This window comes from Anabrus simplex, chromosome 2, assembly GCF_040414725.1.
Source record: "Anabrus simplex isolate iqAnaSimp1 chromosome 2, ASM4041472v1, whole genome shotgun sequence".
Lineage (NCBI taxonomy): Eukaryota > Metazoa > Arthropoda > Insecta > Orthoptera > Tettigoniidae > Anabrus > Anabrus simplex.
In genome coordinates, this window is record NC_090266.1 from 760987344 (window position 1) to 761012082 (window position 24739).

At 40.0% G+C, this 24739-nt stretch overlaps 1 protein-coding gene across 1 annotated transcript in view; it reads right to left on the reverse strand.

The window, feature by feature from the left end:
* Positions 1-24739, reverse strand: part of mmd (mind-meld) — a 1597006-nt gene that overhangs the window by 752491 nt on the left and 819776 nt on the right. The window contains exon 7 of the mRNA XM_068225859.1: positions 22383-22462. Within this exon, the coding sequence (XP_068081960.1) occupies positions 22383-22462 (80 nt within the window). The remainder of the gene's footprint in view (positions 1-22382; positions 22463-24739) is intronic.

The following is a 24739-nucleotide window of genomic DNA, read 5'->3' on the forward strand; positions in this document are numbered from 1 at the left end:
TAGGTATTATGGCGACGATGGGACAGGAATGGGCGAGGAGTAGGAAGGAGGTGGCCGTGGCCTTAATTATGGTACAACCCCAGCATTTGCTTGGTGTGAAATTTGGAAACCACCCAAAACCATCTTCAGGGCTGCCGACAGTGGGGTTCGAACCCACTATCTCCCGAATACTGGATATTGGCCGCACTTAAGCGACTGCAGCTATCGAGCTCGGTAATTTGAAAAGTATGAGGAAGAGAATAGTGTCGTAATAACTTGCATCACTGTCTCCAGGATATCTAATCTAGTGCCTGTCAGAAAAGGAGGAGCTGGTGTTATATTGAAATTAAGTTTCTCACAATAAAAATCTGAAATATGTTGTGTTGGCGTAATTCTAAAACATTTGGTGTGTCCTTTTCTTTCAAATATAATGTGTTTTCAAGCATACATTTTATGTAATCATTTGGATTGAAATTTCCTTATGTAAGTTCATCAAATAATTATTTACGCAATTAGACATCACCGTAGATGCAAAATTAAAATCAGTGTAGGCCCTATATGACGTGATAACCTAATATAGAAATTAGACCAGTAAGTATCATAGCTCAGATTTCTTTCTTGAACTAACATTTTTCCTGAATTCATTGCACTCTCTAAATTAAAAGTTACTGAAGTCCAATGTTGCTTCTAGTTAAGAAATATTTACTTTTTATTGTTCCCTAGTGATGAGCAGGAATATTGCACAGGCTTATACATATATTACAAACAAGTCTAAATCGTTCATACAATAATTTAAAGTACATACGAAATCATAAATTACTTTTGAATATTATTTCGAAGTGTAACGGGCTGCATACAAAGATTCTGATTCATACTGTGTAAATAATATGTTATTTTAATTCTCAAATTCTGATACCATACACTGTTCCTGGTCTTCTCATATATTCTTTATCAACGAAAAAATATTATCAAGAAGTTGCAGCGGGCAAGGCAGGTGCGAACTGAGTCCTTGCAAATAACGACAATCCACGTACGACTTGTTCCTCGCACATAACGACAATCCAGGTGCGACTTGGTCCTTGGACAGAATGACAAACGAGGCGGGGACTCTGTCCTTTCACACAACAATTAACATGGGGAGTTGGTCCAAGACAATCCAGATGGGGACTTGGTTCTCGTACATAACGACCGTTCAGGTAGTGTCTTGGTCCTTGCACATAACGACAATCCAGGTAGGGTTTTGGTCCTCGTACATAACGTACACAACGACAACTCTGGTGGGGTTTTGGTCCCCGTACATAACGTACACAACGACAACTCTGGTGGGGTTTTGGTCCCCGTACATAACGACAACTCAGGTGGTGTTTTGGTCGTTGTACATAACGACAACTCAGGCGGGGTTTTGGTCCTCGTACATAACGACAGCTCAGATTGTGTTTTGGTCGTTGTACATAACGACAGCTCAGATTGTGTTTTGGTCCTCGTACATAACGACAGCTCAGATTGTGTTTTGGTCCTCGTACATAACGACAGCTCAGATTGTGTTTTGGTCGTTGTACATAACGACAGCTCAGATTGTGTTTTGGTCGTTGTACATAACGACAGCTCAGATTGTGTTTTGGTCCTCGTACATAACGACAGCTCAGGTGGGGTTTTGGTCCTCGTACATAACGACAACTCAGGTGGGGACTTGACCCCCTTACAAAACGACCGTTCAAGTGGGGACTTGGTCCTCGTACATAATGACAATCCAGGTGGGGATTTGGTTCTCATGATTCTAGTACATAACGACCATACAGATGGAGACTTGGTCCTGGTACATAACGACAATTCAGGTGGGGACTTTGTCCTCGCACATAAGGACAATCCTGGTGAGGACTAGGTTCTCGTGTATAACGACCATTCGGGAGAGACTTGGTCCACGTACATAACGACAGTGCAGGGAAGGCTGGTTGTAACAGTTTTCTGTAGAGATGTCAATTAACGTACACGAATACAAGATGTATTAATCGAGTTCACAGTAAAAGCCAAGGCGTAAAATCGAATCTGCCGAAAGAATGCAGTGCTAATTCAATCACCTGTGGATTACGTATGATTTAGGAAACAATGGTTTACTGAATGGAGTGTTATCTAAATAAATAACCTATTCATGACAAAACTGCGCGTGAGTAGGAGGAAATTTATCACGGGTACAATTTCACTACTGAACAGAGTTCAAAGTTGCGGGCCCGAACCGTGGTACAATTGGTTAGTATTCATGAGGGCTTGAGTGCGAAAACCACGCATCAGATTAACTGACACGTTAAAACATTCATTTTCAGGGGGAGGTCTAATATGTCACATAAGAACGATAGTTGTTGAAAAGACTGTATGCCTTATATATTTTTGTAAATTATGAGAGCCATTATTTCAGTTTCGAATTAAACAATAACGGTGAGATTCTTTCGTCCGTCGAAACTAGTTCAGGATAAATACATTTAGAAAACGTTTATTGACAGATTATACCTGGAAAAAATAATTTAATTATAACAGAATGACATGTTTTCTCCTCGAAAGAACATCATGATTCTATAAAACCACAGTTTCAATTATTATTATTAATTGATTAATCACTATTATTGAGTGTAAAAATATCTATGTTCAATTTCTGTGTACACCCTTCTAATAATGTTGAACTGTTGAACTTATATGAATGAAGTACTCCTCTTATGCTTTCTCTCTTTTCACTAGTCCAGCTAGGAGTGCAATGCGTAGTCTTTGGCCAGCTGGCTTATTTACCGGCAACTTTCCGTTATGTCATGCTCCGATGACGCATTTGGCTTTAGTGGAACTGTACTTGTAGTCGTCTATTATTATTATTATCATCATCATCCAGAGTTCCTAAAACATTGTGGTTCTAGAACTCTAGACTGGCTGGTTAAATTATTTAATTACATCTTAAGAAATGGTAGATTTCCATCCCTGCTCAAGAGCAAAATAGTTGCCATTCTAAAGCCTGGGAAAAGTGGAAAATGTTCAGAGGATTATCGTCCAATCGCACTCTTAAGCATATGCTATAAGCTAATTGAAAGAATGATCTGTAACATAATTTCGACAGCCTTCCAACATACACCAATTGAACAAGCCGGATTCCGACCATAACGAAGCTGCTGTGAACAAATATTATCGCTCACCAGCAATATTGAGAAAGGGTTTCAAGACAAGAAGAAGACCATTGCAGTTATTTGTGGACATGACATCAGCCTATGATACAGTTTGGCGACAAGGAATGATTATGAAATTCTTGAATATTATTCCCTGTAAGACCCTTGCGACACTTCTCAACATCAGCGTGAGCAAGCCTTATGTACTGAATTATGGCTTACCGCAAGGCTCAGTTCTTGCTCCATTACTGTTCAACATCTACACTGCAGATCTCCCAGAAACTATTTCAAGGAAATTCGTATATGCAGATGACATAGCTCTGACTGCCCAATCCTATGACTTCAGAACATCTGAAATTGTACTTACGGAGGGTCTCCATACATCGAACAAATACTTAAACACGTGGCAACTGAAACCTACCCTGAATAAAATGAAGTTAGCTGTTTCCGTCTAGACAATAAAAGACCCAACTACATACCTCAAGTGGAATGCAAAGGCCAACGATTAAAATATAATCCTTGCCCAAAATATCTGGGCATCACAACGGACCGGGCACTGACGTACAAATAACATCTTCATAATACCGCAGAAAAGACAAAATCAAGAAACATCTTACATAAGCTCAGTGGAACAGGTTGGGGATCAAACGCATCGGTTATACAAGTTCCAGCCTTCGCTTTAGTTCATCCAGTGGCTGAATACTGCTGTCCAGTGTGGCTTAGCAGCGCACATACTGAATATCTGGCACTATAAAATCAACACCTCTACAATGGCTACCTGTGTTATCCAACATCCACCCCCCTGATATACGAACGGAAGCAGCGCTGGTAAGAGAATGGAAGAAATGTCGCAGCAACCCTCAACTATCCTTACATCAGGACAGCAAATTTCAGAAACCAGTGAGATTGAAATCAAGGGACCCATCGTGGAAATTAGGAGAAAGGCTTGCTGAATCACATTTTAATCCCGATCAGACCTGGAACGAAGAATGGTCTTCTTCAAACCCTGATCAGCTGGGTTTAATTAAAGATACATGTAAAGCTCCGCCTGGTTTCAATTTACCTAGAAAGGCATGGACATATTTAAACAGAATTAGGACAAACCACGGAAGATGGAAATTCTGGTTTCACAAGTGGGGAAAAGCTGAAAACTCATACTTCGAATGTGACAATGTCCCCCAGACCATCCGCTGCGGAGTGCTGTGGCCGATGACCTTAGATGCTAGGCCTCTTTAAACAACAAGCATCATCATCATCGTCATCATCATCATCATCATCATCACCATCATCATCATACAGCCACTGAATGCCCAAGAAGAAGATTTAAAGGAACTACTGAGGTTATATGAGTACACAGTGCCACCGACGAAGTTGTGAACTGGTTGAAAACACTGGACATTACATTTTAATTTACCTGATCTGTAAATACTGTATATAGCTTACTGTAATATGTACATTTCCAATGTATCCTTGCCGTAAGAAATAATAATAATAATAGTTTTATGGACCCCACGCTCCACCCTCTCCAGGAAGACGATGACGGCTAGGAGGGAGCAAATGCAAGACCTTCTCCCATATTGGTGAAATTTACTTCAGTAACTGAATTCAATAACCGAGCAAATTGTTCACGTTGATTTTTATTAAAGTATTTTTTTTCAAGTTACTATACGTCGCACCGACACAGATAGGTCTTATGGCGACGATGGGACAGGAAAGGGCTAGAAGTGGGAAGGAAGCGGCCGTGGCCTTACTTAAGGTACAGTCCCAGAATTTTTGTGGTGTGAAAATGGGAAACCACGGAAAACAATCTTTAGGGCTGCCGAGAGTGGGGCTCGAACCCACTATCTTCCGAATACTGGGCGCACTTAAGCGACTGCAGCTATCGATCACGGTTTTATTAATGAAAATGAGTATGTAAGTACTTACTTTTTGGTACATTAGTATGATAAAATATCACAACATTTGCATTAAAGATGTGGGGAATGTATCTGTTCAGAGATCTCCGAGTACAGAACAGAATTTTGATTAGGACAGTGCGGTCAGTTAAAAGGGTAGACGACACGGCATCACTTAGACGATATTGACTTGGAAATCTTGAATTTATCAGCAATGATCATACACTATTATTATTATTATTATTATTATTATTATTATTATTATTATTATTACTTGCCTCGCTCACTACAGAAATATATAATCTTTCCAACGTAAGCTGATGTACTTGAAGTGAATAAAATGTGGAAGATTATTAATTACGAACTCTTGATAACACAAGCGTCTTCACCAGTCAACTTAATCGCAATAGGATTCATTTTTATAACTGGATAAAGAACAAGACTGCTGTTTCAGACTTCGAGCTTCCTTGATAAGATAGGATTCCTTTCAATTAAGAAAAGAAGGCTTGGCAAGGAATTATATATTTTTAATAGATGCTTTTCCGAAGGATTTTAAGTGACGGAGCGAATTCTGATGATGGCAGTGATGACTACGTATAAATTTTCAGATCAGTGTTTGGTTCTTCCGATGCTTAGATGACTCGTATCGGACATATATTCCATCTCTATTTCATAGTTAAAGATACATTCGCAAGTTTATACTACATTTTGCTCATTGAAACGATACTGGCATTTACAGTGAAAGAAATAGTAAAAGACTGATTCACATGTCAACTGAAGTTGGTTACCCAAAAAGGATTTTCACATTCCGAATAAAAATTAAACACCACTCTGTTCAGTAGGATAGTTAAGTAATCTGTAAAGTGGAACAACCTCTGGCCAATTCACGGTCTGCTTTTTTCTCTGCAGAAGGTCATTTAAAACACGAACTTACCAATGTGAATCGTTCAAGGCCTGGCTACGCATCCACGAAATGGTCATCTATGTTATTGCGTTTCAGTTCCCGGAAAATATTGGGGCCGTGCCCCGTGGTCTTCCTTAGTTCTAATCCAGATCGAATGGATATCTCCAAGAGGCAAACCATGTAGAATAGTGCAGGAAGTATTCTTTACTTACTGACAAGAGAATTGTTTAGGTTGGACCAGACGGACTAGGATGATCAATTAAGAAATGTCCGCTGAATGCACTGCGCAAAGTATGACAAAATAAGTTATTTTTAACACGAATGTAAACGTTTCCTCGTTACTGCTAATAAAATATTACATTGATAGTATGTACGTTTATACGTGCATATATAACCAAGATTTCACACTGCATAATATTTTAGCTTCCATTATAAAAGATACAAAAGCATTAAAACCCTAATATGTTGATATACAAGAAGGTAATCCAAAAGTTAATCTTTTTCAGGAGAGAGTAAAAACGCTCAGAGTGAAAAATTTCAACTGAAAACTAATTTTAACACTGAATATGCACTCTCTCTCGAATGCAAGCTCACAGCTGAGTGGCCTTAACCGCACCGCCAACTCGTTCGGTTGTGGTGTGAGATGGGTAGATGGAATCACGAATGATTCGAATTGGTGAGAGGAGAACAATTTGGCAATATTTCACCAGATAAAGAGATAGAATTATAGGGCTCATCTTAAGAGAGCCAGGACTCGTTCAGTTACTTTTTGAGGGAAGTGTAGGCAGTAAAAATGGCAGGGGTAGACCAAAGCATGAATATGACAAACAGATGAGAGTAGATGTAGGTTGTAGTAGTTCCGTAGAAATGAAATAGTTAGCACAAGATAGGATGGCATTGAGATCTGCATCAAACCAGCATGACCCAAATAATAACAATGTAACTTTGAAGTAAAGCTCTCGTTACATTTCTACAGTGCATACCCATACGACAAAATCAGTTACCTGTTCCAAGCCACCCAATTACTTTTCAGCAATGAATTATACCGCTACCGTTGGTTTTACAAAAAACCTTTTCTACTACTAATTGTAGGACATGTTGGCCAATTATTCACCCGAGATTCAATGAAATCTGTCTGGCCCAAATGAAACAGTTGACCTGTGTGTGAGGTGACTAGCACCACGGGTCGTATTTGCTGTAAGATTCTGTTCGACAGAACATGTATTCGAATCCTCTCCACCATTATCAGCTCCGAGGGTAATGTTGTTGTTTCCCATTTTCACACTTAGTAAATGCCACGATTGTTCCTCAATTAAAGCCACAGCCCCTCCTTTCAAGTTCTAGTTGTTTCCTATCCTATCGTCACCAAAATCCCATCTAATTTATTGTTATTTTATAGAGTTACCAAAATAAATTACTAATGTATAAATAGAAGCTAAACTTGTAGGAAAAACAGAGGACGAGGAAAATTAAATAAGTTATTCTACAGTAACTGAATTAAATAAAATTCTATACAAATTCTGCTTTAACAATTTCTCTACAATCCAAGTTACCTACTTCATAAGCGATTGCATTACATGATATAAATGAGAAGCTGCATTGTTTGGAGATACGAGTTTTAAATCTGGCATTGACAGAGGCTATCATCAATATCCCCTTGAATATTCCACGATTACTCCAGAAAAATGCATAGATCGTGCCTATTCAAGATCCGAGAAATCTAGCGCAAACCTAGAATCAAAATTGTTGCAATTGAACTCACTATCTCAATACACACAGGATTTTAGCCAGTATCAACCACACATATACATCAGAATACTGATAACTAGAGATGGGAATTATAGGCACGAATAGGTTAGAATGCAAAGTGTTTGAACAAGGTGCAAGTATCATCGACCCGCTCACCACCTACTTAAGATGAGTTGCATAAATTTTAGGGGTTCAGATAGTTCAGATCGCTAATATTCATGCAAATCTAATTGCAGAACTGTCGTGCGGGTAGAAAACATTTGCGCCTTGTTCAAACATTTTGCATTCTAAGCTATTCGTGCCTATAATTCCCATCTCTACTGATAACTAAAGCTGCCGCATTCTCTTTACTGTAACAACACGAAAAATAATCCCTGAGTTCCTCGTAGATTTTAGAATTATTTCGCACATCAGATTACACCATACTACTTCCAATTAAGCTGAGGTAAATGAAGACACAAATCAGTTTAACAAAAATATATTGGCCCGCCATTCGTAGTATGTTTAGAACTATATTACTGTCAACATATTCCGATTTTAATATTGAAGATCCCCTTACTCAAATTTCAGTAATTGATGCTTCCCAATATACTCGTACGCAGGTGTATCTTCTCCTCTGTGGTTTGTTCTTGGACAGAATCTACCGTAACTGGCTTGAAGGCTGAAACCGATTATAATAATCTGGATTAGATCGTTCTGTAATGGTACGTGCACTCCGTGTGGATGTTCGCATACCGCTGATACTATTAGAATGCAGTTTAATCAGACACATAATGTCACTTTGAGCATTCTCCGAACAGTAGCTGTGCCCTGCTGTCATACACAGTTCCAGGCTTACGACAAGTCATTGTAATAGATAACATGAATATAGAACAGGCATGCATGTAACCTATTTTATCGTGAAATCAGTTTAATAATAATTACATTACGGCTGGCATACTACCGTTGGAAGTCAGGCACAAAGACAGGGGCTCACAGAGCATGAAAAGTACAAGGAGAGAGACAGACCTTCATCAGGATTGGCTATCCGTAACCATGTATGTATGTATGTATGTATGTATGTATGTATGTATGTATGTATGTATGTATGTATGTATGTATGTATGTATGTATGTTGGGTATTCAGCCCGAAGGCTGGTTTGATCCTCCACAGCTCCGCCAAACAGCTGTTATAGATAGCCTAGGTGTCATTGAAAAGGCATACTAAGGAAATGAGGAGTGAGGTAGTTTCCCGTTGCTTTCCTCACCGAGCCAGAAGTTGCTATTACATATCAGTCTGCCAAGCCCACTGAAATACATGCACCAACCGACCCCATGGACGATATTTTCACACCATTCATAACAGACTCTGGCTGCATAAGGAATGGTATTAATAGCATAGCTCATATCTCGGTCACTTTCATATCGTCAAAGCCAAAGGATGAGACTGAGACAGGTCAGTGAATGCAAAAAATTTATTCTAGCCCATATCAGAAGACACAGTGCACTCTGAACACTACATCTCGCCAGCAAAGGCATTCCTTAACCATATGTGCTACAAATTTCAATTTGGTTCCTGACCTCTTATTCATTTAGGTGATATATGTATTATGCGCAGCATCAATGAAAGTAATGCCGAGGAATATACCCGCTTTTCTTCGCAATATTTGTGAGCGTTTGGAGACACACCCAGGCTCAGTTTTGGCCTTTGTTGGGAGTAGAAGGTCTACACGGGCGTTCTGAACCCCCTATCCCAGCATCATAAGGAACTTATCGGTAGAAGAATGTAGAAGGGAAGATTAGTCGAAATAACTTCAGAATGACAGAAACATGTGCATTTACATTCCTACCGACCTCAGTAGCACAGTCTATTAATAACTGTGCTTTGTTCTCAAGATTCAATCACGACTGAGGTCAGTGTCCTTTTTTGTTCACTAAACCTGTGTATTTCTAATAGGAACATGTTATTTTGGGGCCAGTCGAACTGCAATTTGCGCCCAGGATCATAGTAATGTCCTTGAACTAGAAATGAGACAGTAATCTATATTTTCCTGCAGTGGAGAAGAAAATATCGGTGAGAGAAACCATACTCAGGAAAGGAAATGCCTGCGTCAAGATATGAACATTTACCTGGAGTGTGAGAGAGAAAATCGGGAGAGTAAATGCCTGAGTCAAAATTCGAATCATGAATCTTCGAAAAATGCATCTATATTTCCATAATTTATTCGTTTTCGTTATTAAATATTAAATCCCAGACGCCGTCAGTCACCCACATTTGTGGGCTCGCGGGTGTGAACTGTGTCGCACATGTGGATCTGGCCCTGTTGTACAGCCGGATTCCCTTTTTGACACCAACCTTATGTTATTTCTACTGCGTGTTTCTGTGGTAGTTGGTAGTGTGGTGTGTTGTGTGAATATGAAGAGGAGAGTCATGGGACAAATAGAAACACCCAGTCCCCGAGACAAAAGAATTTATCAAACGCGATTAAAATCCCCGACCGAGTCAGGAATCGGACCTGGCACCCTCTGAACCGAAGGCCGCAATCAAGAAGTCGGACAATGATCAGAAAGACTTGTTTACAGAAAATTGTACCCCGAAAGTAATTTGGGCCTACTTATCGATGATTGAAATGAAGTGTTATTTGGCATCTCAGCAGTACGCAGGGATATTAAAGAATTTTATTTAAGTCGTAACTCTCGGTCTAGGAAGCCAAGAATAACGGCCGAAGGGATTCGTCGTGCTGACCACACGATACCTCGTAATCTGCAGGCCCTCGGGCTGAGCAGCGGTGGCTTCGTAGGCCAAGGCCCTTCAAGGGCTCTAGTACCATGGGGGTTTTAAGTCGTAACTGGTATGGCTTGGTTTTAGTGCCATACATGGTACGCAAGTTCCCTGGTTACATAATGAGTATACTAGCATATTTATATCTTACATCTTAATTTACTACTTTTATGTCCAGCTCCTTCACAGAATGGTCAGCGTACAGGTCTTCGGTTAAAGGTCCCCGGGGTCGATTCCTGGCTGGTTCGGATATTTTAACTTCGTATAGTCGATTCCTCTGGTTCGAGGTCTGGGTGTTTGTGTTTTTCACAAAACACATCGTGGTCTACACACAAAACATCCCACCACAAACCACCACGAAAACTCATAATAGTGAATACATCCCTCCACGTAGGGTTGGTGTCAAAAAAAGCATCCTGCCGTAAAACTTGGCTGAATCCGTGCAAAGTGCCGACCCCGGATAACTGAGGAAAAGCTGGAAAGAAGAAGCAGCAGAAGAAGAATAACAAGAAGAATTAAATTAACCATTTTTATAGTCATGAATGTATAGAATAACTATTCAAGTTATTGTTTTGTAATAGATTAAGTTCAATAATGTAAATAAATTAGGCAAATATTGAGTATTACAATGCAGTATGTTCGATGATAACAGCGTAGCACAATAAATCAGTGTTACTAAGCTGTCGCAGTTTTAAAATTGTTCTGATGCTTATCTTGGAAAACTACGAGCTCGAGGTAATTCATGTTATTCTGCTATATTAAAGTCACTTCCAATGCTGATCTGATAGTACATCTCACAGTAAACAATTAATATGCATCGATCGACAAGGAAAATATGTTCTGAATAATAATGTTGCTTAAATCCAAGCAGTGATCGGTGTCATCAGAACAAACCTCTACTAGTTAATTACTGAACTAAGTGCTCTTCGCCTATTGAAAGTTATTGGTAGGAAGAAAGCGTAACTGGGAAATAGCCTTTATGCCTACGAATACACAAATATTAACATAGAGTATGATGGAGTTAAATAGGAAAAAAACGTTGCAAATATTTCAGGTATTACACATCAGTCAGATGTGTATGACTTGAGTTAATGTGTTTTGTGGTAAACTATACATACTTCAGCATGGACCCTAATTGTCCGGAGTAGCCATTTATTAATAGCACTCTTAAAAGCTCATATTACGAATAAAAAAGTGAAAGGCTCCGGACTTGAATTTTCATCCACTAGGTCTGGTGTTAGATTTACTCTGCCACCTGTGATGGACGACCATGTCACAAATTTAGTTCACAGTTTTATGAATTGCTTTTTTACAATAGAAGTAAACCTAGTCCCCTACTAATTGGTATGTTTGGAGTAGTCTACAGCTTAATTATTTACAATAAGTCTGATTCCGCGCAGTTACTTAACTTTTCATTATTTCACTTACAACTGTTAAAATGTTTTCTTATATCATCGTACTTCAGCACACGATTCTAGGATAAATTGATGGTATTGATTCAATAGATCAGTTCGTAATTTATTCAGAGCTATCTAAATTTCAAGGCAATGCTTAGTAGAATTATTGTGTACTGATGTCCCTGTAGCTTGACGCTGAATGATATCAAAACTTGTGTGTGAGTTAGGAGAGGACAGTTTGGTAGATTCGATAGTCCGACTGCTGCGAAGAAAGAGGATCTTCCACAAGATTTTGTGGAAACAAAGCGTCTATTCAAGAAGAGACGCTACCTACTGTCACAGCAACCATTGGAATAATCCTACGAAAATGAACAGAAGGTAGATGTAAGCCACTTCACTTCCATGAACAGTCTCTATCTTCTGAAACTACATTGTTTCCCGATATCAAACTGCGTCGCGTGAGAAGATCAATGTCAGTCACTTACTGAATATGGCACGAGGATCTAACAGCAAACGGCGTTTATCGCAGATTTCTCACATTATTATAAGCAAAGAGAAGGGAACGGTCGAAGCCATTCCTGTACAATTTCTAATGTGAATCTCGTGCCATGATTAGAGATTTTTGTAGAAGTGAATCATTTCTCTATGTAGGGCCTAACTAGTTTGTTTCCAAAAGAGTTACCTTATAAATAAAATTGTAGGGGTCCGCTGTCTCTAATGTCATTTGTTTTGCCATATTTTGATATATTGATGTTTTAGGTGAACTCAAGACCAATCAGTGGTTTTTAGCTTTCGTAATTGTTTGTTTGTTTGTTTGTTTGTTTGTATTTTGTTGCGACATCACGGGTAAACGGCTGTATAGATCTCAACCAAACTTAATATCTAGAGTCTACTTACCTAGGAGCAGGTTCCAAATATGCATATCATTTAAAAGGCTGGCCCCGAGGTGTAGGGGCAGTATGCCTGCCTCTTACCCGGAGGCCCCGGTTTCGATTCCCGGCCAAGTCAGGGATCTTTACCTGGATTGAAGCCTAGTCTGAGTTCCACTCAGCCTACGTGATTACAACTGAGGAGGTATCTGACGGTGAGATGGCGGCCTCGGTCTAGAAAGACAAGAATAACGGCCGAGAGGATTCGTCGTGCTGACCACACGACACCTCAGAATCTGCAAGCCTTCGGGCTGAGCAGCGGTCGCTTGGTAGGCCATGGCCCGTCGGGGCTCTTGCGCCATGGGTTTTTTTATATCATTTAAAATCACTGAATAGACTGGGGGTTTATACGAAGACCAGAAGTTTGTTTTTCAATTTTCTCTCACACTATTGATCAGGCCTATATATCGACCAAATTTCGTATTTAGAGTCTACTCATCCAGCAACAGGTATCGCTATGCATATCATTTAGAAATTACTGAAGAGACCGGGGATTTACAGGAAGAGATTTTTCAATGTTTCTCTTACACTATTTATTATATGTAAAATCTGTGGAATATATGTGAAACGCCCCTTCATTTTAAATACATTTTCTTATGTACATAATATCGCTTACTCTTCAAATGTCGGAGAAAATTATGATTTCCAATGTCATACTCTGCAGCCAGTGACGGACTCCCTCGCTGACCTAGAGTTATTTGAAGGATCCATAACAAGAGAAAATCAGAGGATACATAAACTTTCCATAGGCTCGAAAATTAACCCCACTTAAATGTAACTGAACACCGAGGAAACATGAGGTAGAACTTTTCCCTTTTGTGTCTGTCTGTTTGGTTATCTATCTTTTTGTAGCGCCTGTATTCCTAAAAGTGGAATACTGCTGGACTTGGTTCAACCAAAATATGTATTTGCAATCTACTCACTCAAAATTGTGTTATCAGGTGCATCAGATGGAGTTGGTATTTATAGGAAGATTATTCTCAAATATTTTCGTTAACAGTAGGTCTAGCAAATGACTGTATACAACAAACGTTTAAGGATATATTATTTATTTTCCTTTACGCCATGTGCGTACTTATCTTACGACGGATAATAACGCACATGATTACGAAAAATTTGATTTTTATTTCATGTCTCGTGGGACATGTCGTGAATGTCACTTCAAGGTGGTTAATAGGAAAAACTAAACAGCCACTTTACTCTTTTCGATAGAACAGATATTAAGGAAGGTATCATCAACGTCAGAGCGCCGCGCCAGTGATCAGAGATACGATATGCCACCTGAAAACCACAGAGAATTTCGCACAACTTCGGACCAGGAATGTACCGAACAGTAAATTCGAAAATTCGTCCATATTCTCTATCAATTTTTTTCAGCTTCATCGTATTTCACGTTACTGCCACGCGCTTTCGTAGGAACGTACATGTTACCATATCCTTCACCGTTACCTTTCTCCGAGAACTCAACTGGATAAAATTTCATAGCACTCTGGTCTGTCTAAATAAGGCTGTGGATGTAGGTACTATTATTTATCTCTGATTAGTTATTTTGGAAATATAAAAGACAATTTCACTGCATTCTTCATATAACACGAACTTGAGCATTTAAAGAGAGGCTTTTTTCAGTCTTCGTACTAGCTTCCCCAGCCGGGCCGAGTGGACGGTTGAGGCGCTGGTCTTCTGACCCCAACGTGGCAGGTTAGATCGTGGTTCAGACCGGTGGTATTTTAAAGTAATTGAATACGTGGGCGTCGTGTCGGTAGATTTACTGGCACGTAAAAGAACTACTGCGAGGCAAAATTCCGGCCCCTTAGCGTCTCCGAAAACCGTCAAAAGTAGTTGGTGGGACATAAAATCAATAACTTTACTTATTATCTTCCCCAAGGAACCTGAGTGATGTTTCTTATCGTAAGAGAAGGTGGAGGGTGAATTATAGTTTGACAAAAATTAAAATGAAGTCTGATAAATTAGTACTCTCTTGTTTTGAGAATAATTCGAGATTTAATTTTCAATGGTGAACTCAGGAACGTATCTAACATAGTATTATTCTAGAGATGTGCATTCTTTCAGAACCTCTATGCATATATCCGTAAGTACGGTGGACCTCTCAACATATATTTCGTTACAATAATGAATTTAATAATTGATGAAAATATTGCGCTTCAATGCGAAATTTGTGTACTAATGACGCAAAACTTATTTTTGTGTTAATATTTGGGTTTATTATACGCTGATAGGTTTTTTAGGAAGAAAGGTTTCCAATATGTGAATGGATGGTAGAATGTTATCCTTCTCTGTGCAGTCAATCAGAAAGGAACAACGCGTGCGCAGAAAAAGATTTCGAGTTAAGAGTTGCGTTAAAATGTTATCTACCGGGCGAGTTGGCCGTGCGCGTAGAGGCGCGCGGCTGTGAGCTTGCATCCGGGAGATAGTAGGTTCGAATCCCACTATCGGCAGCCCTGAAAATGGTTTTCCGTGGTTTCCCATTTTCACACCAGGCAAATGCTGGGGCTGTACCTTAATTAAGGCCACGGCCGCTTCCTTCCAACTCCTAGGCCTTTCCTATCCCATCGTCGCCATAAGACCTATCTGTGTCGGCGCGACGTAAAGCCCCTAGCAAAAAAAAAAAAAAATGTTATCTGGTGAATACCAGTTGATATTAAACGAAAGAAAGAAGTAAAACAATACATCGTTAGCTAAGTTATATACCGGCCCGCCTGGACTTTGCGATCGAGTTTTGTGGAACCTGTCGCGTTTACTCGATTCTGAAAAAATCTATCCCTCTCTCTAATCCAGGGCAATTTAACGAGATATGCGTCACTGTTAATTCCTAATGGGTACCTCGAATAAACCCGTAAAATGAGCACTGATACGATCACATACTTTACAACAGGAAGTGTCCGGCTCCATGGATAAATGGTTAGCGTGCTGACCTTTGGTCACAGGGGTCCCGGGTTCGATTCCCGGCAGGGTCAGGAATTTTAACCATAATTGGTTAATTCCGCCGGCACAGGGGCTGGGTGTATGTGTCGTCTTCATCGTCATTTCATCCTCATCACGTCGCCCAGGTCGCCTACGGACGTCAATTCAAAGGACCTGCATCTGGCGAGCCGAACTTGTCCTCGGATACTCCCGGCACTAAAAGCCATACGCAATTTCATTTTCATTTTTTTTTACAACACGAGGTGCAGACACATACCAGGAACATGTACTGTATAGACCGGAAACTGCCCGTTGCACGCCAAGTCTCGCAATATCTTAATTGGCAGGGGTGAGATCAGCGATTTGATAGTGGACAGTGCTGGAGGGTATGGCGGTTGGAATTCCAAATACTTGGGATTTGACAAGGTTACATACTTAATAGTTTCCACAGATGGATTTTTTATTTGGCCCTGAAAGGGCCATTTGTGACGGGGCATAGATTATGGAGCTGGTTTGGACGAGGATGAGGAGGTGATGGTCTGAATCTAGGACACAGGCAACCAACATTACATTTAACTATGTCATACGTGTTCCAAGTGGCAAAGTGTGCTCCATCGGAACGACAAGGACATGCGACGGCCAGTAGGTATGTAAAACCGGGAATTCCCCTCATTCGAGGCACGACACAACACAACACAAGATAACAAAACAAACCACAACACAAAGGTTATTCATTCCCTCTTAATGTATTCTAGTGACGAATGTGTGGATATGTTCCTCATATATGGAAAAGACAGGCAGAATGTGTACCCGGAACAATGCCTGTATCAGTAATGCTATCCGGGTGGACGACAACCGACATTTCGTAGTTTGGGAAGACGTAAGCATGAATCCGTGCCCCTGGGAATGACACGGAGAACATCCGGTGACATCTGCTCACAGTGGTGATGATGTTGTGCTGGACGCTGTTCGGCATAAACCTTACACTAGCACACGGCCCAGTGAACAGGAGACGAACATCAGCCGGACGTCTGTCACGCGGATATTGCGTACCCATCGGTTTCACCCGTACCATCTGCACTTACAACAGGAGCTTCGTGGTGATAATTCAGAAGCCCGGGTGGTGTTCTGTCTATGAACCCTATACCACGTGGACACTGACCTTGCATTTTTGGCGTCCATGTTATTTAGTGACGAACCACGGTTGGACAACAATGGGACCGTCAGTCACCACAGTATGTACTATTGGATTGTGGATAATTCCTACTCAGTACGATAGACAGCTTTTCAGGTAGAGTGAGGCGTGAACGAATGGTGTAGCATCGTGAGTAATCACATCATTGGTTTCCATTTCTTTGAGGGAGCACGCTATCTGCAGTTTCTCCACCAAAAGCTCCTACCTTTGTTGGAACATGTGCCACTCTTTGACCGCTTCAGGATGAGGTTTAAACATGACGGGGCTGCACCGCACACGGCGGTGGTCGTCCGGAACCATCTCCATGCGGCGTACCCTGATAAAATGATAGGAAGTGGGGGACCTGTCGCCTGGCCCAGCAAATAGCACGATCTTACGCCCCTGGAGATTTTTCCATGTAAAATAACTAGTGTATGCACAGGAGCCAACCACTGCTCGTCACCTTAGACAGCTCATCACCGAGGCATGCCAATTCGTTACGCCGGAGATGTCTCAAAGTGCCAGACGGTCCTTACATCATGACGTGCACCTTTGTATCGGCCAAGGAGCTCGTCATTTTAGCAGGTTCTGCGTAAACCGATACAGGAAACTTAAATCCTATCACATGTTTCCTAGCCTTGTCTAATACAGCTCTATACACTATGGAAAGATACCAACGACCCCTTCAGGACCACATAAACAAATCAGTCTGTGGAAACGATTAAGTATGCAATCTTGCCAAATCCCAGGCACTTGGCGGTAATAAGACAAGTACTTGCATTGTATATAAATCTTCATACCCTCAAGCCCTGTCCACTATCATACTCTGACCGCACTCTGCCAAGTGAGCTATTGTGAGGCTTGGCATGCAGTAGGAAGTTCCCAGCGTATACAATACCTGTTCCTGGTCTTTGTGTGACTCTTGTTTTAACGTACGTTTTCTTCGTATCCGTGCTCGTTTTACGGGTTCGTTCGGGGAACCCATAATGAATTAATTGTGGCGATCAGGATCCCTCCTCTCTTCTATCCCGTAAGCGCACATCTCGTTATATTAACCCAGATTAAGGAGAAGGACTGATGTTTCTAAAGAATTGTAGTAAACGCGATGGATTGCATAAGACTAGATCGCATGGGGAGAACGGCCCACAACATATTTCTCTCCGATCCCCTGGACTTTTAAGTTTATAAAACTTCCAATGCAGACAATGCTGATCATTCTCCAATAATCGAGCGGTCTGGCTACGCGGTTTTGATAATGTAGCTGCTAGATTGCATTTGGAAGCTTGTGGGTTCGAAATACACCGTCAGCAGTCCTGAAAGTGGTTTTCAGGGGTTTTCAATTTTCCCACAAGGCAAACGGTAAGTCTATATCTTAATTAAGGCCACGATTACTTCCTTCACATTCCCAGCCCTGTCCTATCCCATCGTTGCCATTGCAGCTGTAGGAGTCGGTGCGACGTAAAACCAATAACACAAGTTTTAGACTACTAACTGTAGGATATAAAACAACGATGGTGAGGATGCAACTCATAGAATATGAAATGAAGGATAAGCTTGGCCATCAAACCAGAAACGTTACCACCGGAATATTAGAAAATACGAGTAATCTCCGCAACTCATGGCGATTTATGTGACATTGCCTTTGAGAAATATATCCTGGTATATTATAAGTACTGTAGGGTCAGAACTAAATGACTATTGTCGCCTCCTAACTGAACAATTTTACAGTCGGGCAAACATTTCGTACATGTCAACCTAGGGGTTCTTGAAGGAAATAACCTTACATATACGACTTTCTGAGCCAAAGCAATGGAACTCATGTACGGTGGCCGCTCTACTGAAATGATCATCTTACCAATATACTCAAAGATGATTTCAATTCAAATCCTGAGAGCACCTACAAATGTTGGATAAATTGTAATTCTCTTTAGAAATTACCCCGAAGAAACGCGGAAATTCAAGTGGATGACCTTAGAAGAACTGAAGTGGTGTAACTTAACGTACACTCCGAAGGCGGGGGGAAGGAAGGGGAGAGTGCATTTGGGTGCAAATGACGAAATCTTTCGGAGTATTTTGTCTGCGGCCCAGTCGTAATTTGTTATTTCTAAACCAGTCGGAGCTAAGGAGTACGTTATTTCACGTAACCGCTCATATTTATGTACTTTCACGTCATATTATCTCACATCATTCTCAGATAAAAAGGGAATGGTTGGACTGCAGTCTAATTAATTAATGATTAATGATACCGAGTGTGCTATATATAACAGTCAGCTAATTTTTATAATATTAGATCTCACTAAAACCTCCGACTGCGTTGGATAAAGATATAGCCTACTTCTGGCAAAATTAGAATCGTTGAATTTCTCATCCAATGTAATAACGCGGATAAAACCTTTTCTGTCATATCGTAGTCAGTGTGTTTACAACGCGGAAAGAATATTCTCATGGAAGCAAGTGGAAATAGATACGCCTCAGGGTTCTACAATTTCTCCTCTTTTCTTATCCCTTTATATTACCGATATTTCATTAAATATTGAAAACTGTAAATATCACCTGTAGGCAGATGATTTGCAGGTCTGTCTATGCACATACGAAAGTAACCGGTATTCACGAAGCTATTACGTAGAATTAATCAAGACTTGGCGCGTGCCGATATGTGGACTAGAATAAACGGACTCAGAATGAACCCCGTGAAATATCAAGCTATAATGATAGGTACACCAAAGACCCATTATCACTTAAATAACTTAGACAACCCCCGATAACATTAAATGAAAACATTATCCCTTTTGAAAACAAAGTTAAAGATTTAGGATTAATACTGGACAAACCTTAACTGGACAGAAGACGTAACCGCTATATGCCAACGAGTATTTTTCTCCCTTCACTCACTAGAAAAATGAAAGATTAACTTCCTTTCAAGGTCACAAAGCTGTTGGTTCAACAGCTAATAATGCCTCTGTTTGACTATTTAGACATCGTGTACGGTAGACTAAGTGGCGCCCTCTCTAACAGAATGCTTGCGTCCGCTTTTTAATGAACATTCCTAAATTCCATCACATAACTCCTGCATTCCATGAGTTAAATTGGCTTAAACTAAGCCACCGTTGTAGTTATGATTCGTTGCTTCTACACCACAAAATAATTTACAAGCAGACACCCTCTTATCTAATAGATTCTTTCCAGTTGTTCTCAACCATTCATAAAATCCCGACCAGAATTGCACCTAACCTAACCCTCAAAATAGCAAATAACTGACCCACCCTCTACAATAATTCTTTTGTTGTCAGCAAATTCGAACATGGAATTCGTTGCCCAATGACCTAAGGGAAACCCTATCTGAACCGGTGTTTAAAAAGAATTGTTGGCAGCGGTACTTGGGGACAGATCAAGTTGAGTGTGAATACATAAATTCTGCTTTCCTGTTTTATTTCATTCCGTGTGTCACTACGTTTTACTGAATTTGTTTTATTGATGCATTAGGGTAATTTTATTTATTCTGGATTATTTTGGATAAGTTTGTTTTTTCCCTTCAATGTGTTTTTATAGTTACGTGTACAGTTTAGTATTATAATGGTGTGTTTTTGTGTGTAATATACTGTTGAATTGTATGTACAGTACATTGTAAGGCATAGTCTGGCAGAATAGGGGCTTCATAGCCTGAGTCACGCCATGTAAATAAATAAATAAATAAATAAATAAATAAATAAATAAATAAATAAATAAATAAATAAATAAATAAATAAATAAATGCGTCAGCAATGTTAAATTCATTACGTAAACAAAAATATCGGAAGAAAATTCCCACATCATAAACCTCTTCGTATCTTCCCAGGGAAATGGGTTCGATACTGGCTGATGTCATTGGGCTGGTGGTATTTGAGTGTGTTTAAGGGTGAGAACTCCGTGGAGCGGCACGTTAGGGAGCACCTTCAGGTCAAAATTACGACACACCGACGTCTCTTAAGATCATTAGTTTTTATAAGGGGTGTTAAACATTATTATTATTATTATTATTATTATTATTATTATTATTATTATTATTATTATTATTATTATTATTATTATTATTATTATTATTGTTCGCATCTGCAAGGACTCAACTCACTTCAAGCAAAATGGATACGACAATTGCACTACCAGAAAACTTCCAGTTTTAAATGTTTCGATGATGTAAGTGGCATTAAACACAAATCTTACATGATTCAGGTTTAGCGCTCTAACTGAGTGACATTTCAACAGATGTTTGCAAGTGTCATTTACATAACTGAAATTAGGGATGCTCCTCTTGATGATGGCAGGAATTTGATGCATTCCAAAAAATTGTGGACTTCTTGTGGATGTGATTCTTACCTCTTTCGATTGTGCTAACATCAAGTGACCTAAGACTAAAATAATTTGAACTAAAATAAACTTACAATAACTATTCCAAATCCGATGATTGCTTACACTGCACTCGCTCTCTCGATTATTCAGTGATGTTGGTGTTGGCCACGGTGACTTCCGCGGTGTAGGACTAGTGTACCTGCCTGCCTCTTACTTGTAAGCCCTGAGTTTGATTCCCAGCCAGACATTTCTACCAGTGCTAACTGAACGGGGTACTAAACGAGTTGTTCGCCGCGACACGGTGGTTGTCAGCTGTTTACAATTGACTTAGGGTAATTCAGTTCTGAGTGGAACCGAGCAGCTGTGGCTTGAAACAAAGCTATGATCGGTTGGTCCCACCGTCAGCCATCCTAGGAATGCTTTTTCGAAGTTTCCAACTCATCTCACTAAGGCAAAGTTCGGCTCCATAGCTAAATTGTTAGTGTGCTGGCCTTCGGTACAAGAGGTCCCGAGTTCGATTCTCGGCCGGGTCTGGGATTTTTACCTTCATTGATTAATTCCGAAGACTCGCGGGCTGAGCGCTCGTGTGTGTGTGTGTGTGTGTGTGTGTGTGTGTGTGTATATGCCGTCTTCATCATTAGACATCATCTTAGGTACGGCCCTATCCTCACACATATGCAGGTTGCCTATAGGCCGTCTACTAAAAAAATCTGCATCAGGCCCCTCTGGAGTCCATATGCCATTATTTATTTATTTATTTATTTGATTTATTGTTCAACAGGCATTTCTGCCCACTTACAGAACATTCCCATTTCTTATTTCTAATTTTATTATGATATTAAAGCAAATGCCGGGAGAGTTCCTTTTCTAGACCATGGCCGCTCTCTTTTCACCCTTCTCCACACCTCAACCCATCTCCTGGCCTGAGAGAAGGCATCACCCACCGTTTTCTAACCGTACGGTCGATGTTGAGTCACTAGGAATCCAGAAATAATGAAAGAGAATCATTTCTACTTCAGCTTAAACATTACAAGAAGTGGGTACTACTTGAGCAAATATAAATCTCATGCAAAATTTAGTTCAGACCGTTTGGAAGTGCAATCACTCTCACAGTCAGTCAGTTTTTCCGAGTCTAGAGTGATGTATGAGCCCGTTAACTAAACGTACGATTACTAATGTGCAAATAATCATCCAGGTACTTACGTGTTCAACTCCAAGTCGAGGCGGAATTTGTGGTTGAAGGCCTTGATGAGCAATGATGTTCGGTGAAAATGTTTTCCCGTCTGAAACGGAAAGGAATAGAAAAAATTAACAAAAATTAATAAATCATATTTTTCCACCATATATACTATTACTAGGTAAATATTGAACAATGATGCTCCACTAAAGACGTGAAGTCCTTTCCTAAGCCTGAAATTCAAAATAAAAATAAGAAACTCTTACAGGTAATTCTTAGTCAGTTTTAGAGTAGGCCCTAACACTAGTGACTAGTTTCTTTCGTTATCGCACCAAAACTGGCCTGCAAAGACATATTCAGTTGTATATATTCTCGAAACGCAAAGACATGCATAAATTGTGAACAGCCGGTGGCCAATAAGATGATACTTGGAATCCTACCACCTGTAAAATATATTCATCCTATTTCAAACAAGACAATTTGGAAGGTAAATCATCATCTGCGACGGCCAAATATTGTGCTGTTGAGTGCACATCAGATCCAAACTTGAAGAACGTTAAACAAGCCATAAAGGGTACCTTTCTCTTCCAAGTTGCCCACAACGTGGTGGATTTATGGTTGAGACGAGGAACTGGCCCGATTTTACGGCTGGATACCTTTCCTAACACCAGCCCTGTGTAGAGGCATGTATCCAATTACTGTATTACGTTTCTGTGATGGTTGGCAGTGTGGCAAATTGTGCATTATGGCAAGCACAACCACATAGAATATCAGCGAGAAGTATTTACCAGATCCGACTAAAATCCCCAGCCTAGTACCCCAGCACCCTAAGCCGGGCATTCATTCACGGAACCGGAAGAACAAACCATAAAGTAAGATACGAAAGTGCAAAAAGTGGCCTTTATATTATAGCGTTTGGACTTTTGTCAGTCTGTCAAAGTTAATGCAACATCAATCAAACTAAAATATTCCTGAACAACAAAATAAAATATAAGAAATAGCAATATAGATTATCTGAAAAAATAATGAAACAAAGAATTAATAGTTTCATTAAAGAAAGAACATCAGATTCCACCAAATTACAGCTACTATTATTATTATTCTCTATGATGAGGCCTGTTCGGGACCAAGTGTCAATGTCAATTCATTTTTGCTTGTTGTTCCCTCTTCTGTTCTTTCCAGTATTCCTTCTTCATTGCATTATGCTTTATTCTTCTCTTCTGTGACCACTTTGGACCGGGTTTCCTTTCCATCCTTCCTTCAAATTCCTCCACTCTTAAAACTTTCTTTAAAAAATTATCTTTCTATAGTTTCTTCTTCCCTTATTTTATTTGTTTCTACATCTTTCTTGACCTCTTATATCCATCTCGTTGTTGAATTTTTCTCCCAAAGGCACTTGAATACCTGTTTTGTCAATCTGTTATCATCCGTTTTATAGATGCTTACAAAAACTTGCAATCTCCTTTTTCTTATTATTCTTGTTATATTTTCTATGTTCTGGTATATTTCCTTATTACTTCTTATTTTCTAATGTTCTGTTGATTTCATTGATACTAAGATTTATCTCATGATTATTTCGAGATATAGGAAAAGGTGCGTTTACAAGGAAAAAAATACCAAAGTTTGCATCATGAACCATGATGCTATACATAATTAATATTTTCGGATTTCTTTACATTTCAATATTAATGACGTCATGCGGCGTTATAAGTAAGAATCAATCCACCTCCGTTTTGGGTGTGCCTGGAAAGGGCTGCACCACCTCGAGGAATACGAAGACATGAACTTACTTTAATGTTTATCGGAACTTGTTAAGGAATGCTTTTATCATTCACTTCTGATTACATTGTTTCACAAACAAAGTTTTCGGTTTTACGACCTACTAACCACTTTTACGGTTGTGGGGGATGCCGAAGTGTTGGAATTTTGCCTTCCGGAGTTCTTTTAAGTGCCACTAAATCTATCGACACGAGACAGGCGTATACGAGCAACTTCAAGTACCACCAGACTGAGCCGGGTTCAAACCGGTTAACTTGCACTCAGAAAGCCAATGCTCTTCCATCGCTTTTCTCCCACACCCTAGTGGGGTCGCGGCTGTGAATTGAGTCCCTCTTCTGGACTCGGCCCCGTTGTATGGTCGGATGCCCTTCCTGACGCCAACCTATGTATAGGGATAAATTGAAACTATATGGAAAGAAAAATAACTGGATTGAACTTAGTAATTCTGAAACTTTTGAAACGTTTTAAATGAACATTAGGAAGTCTCTCTCTCTCTCTCTCTCTCTCTCTCACACACACACACACACACACACACACACACACACTCAGAGGCGAGACGGCGGGTCGGCGGGTGGGTATAAAATACATCCCTTTCTCCTATCTG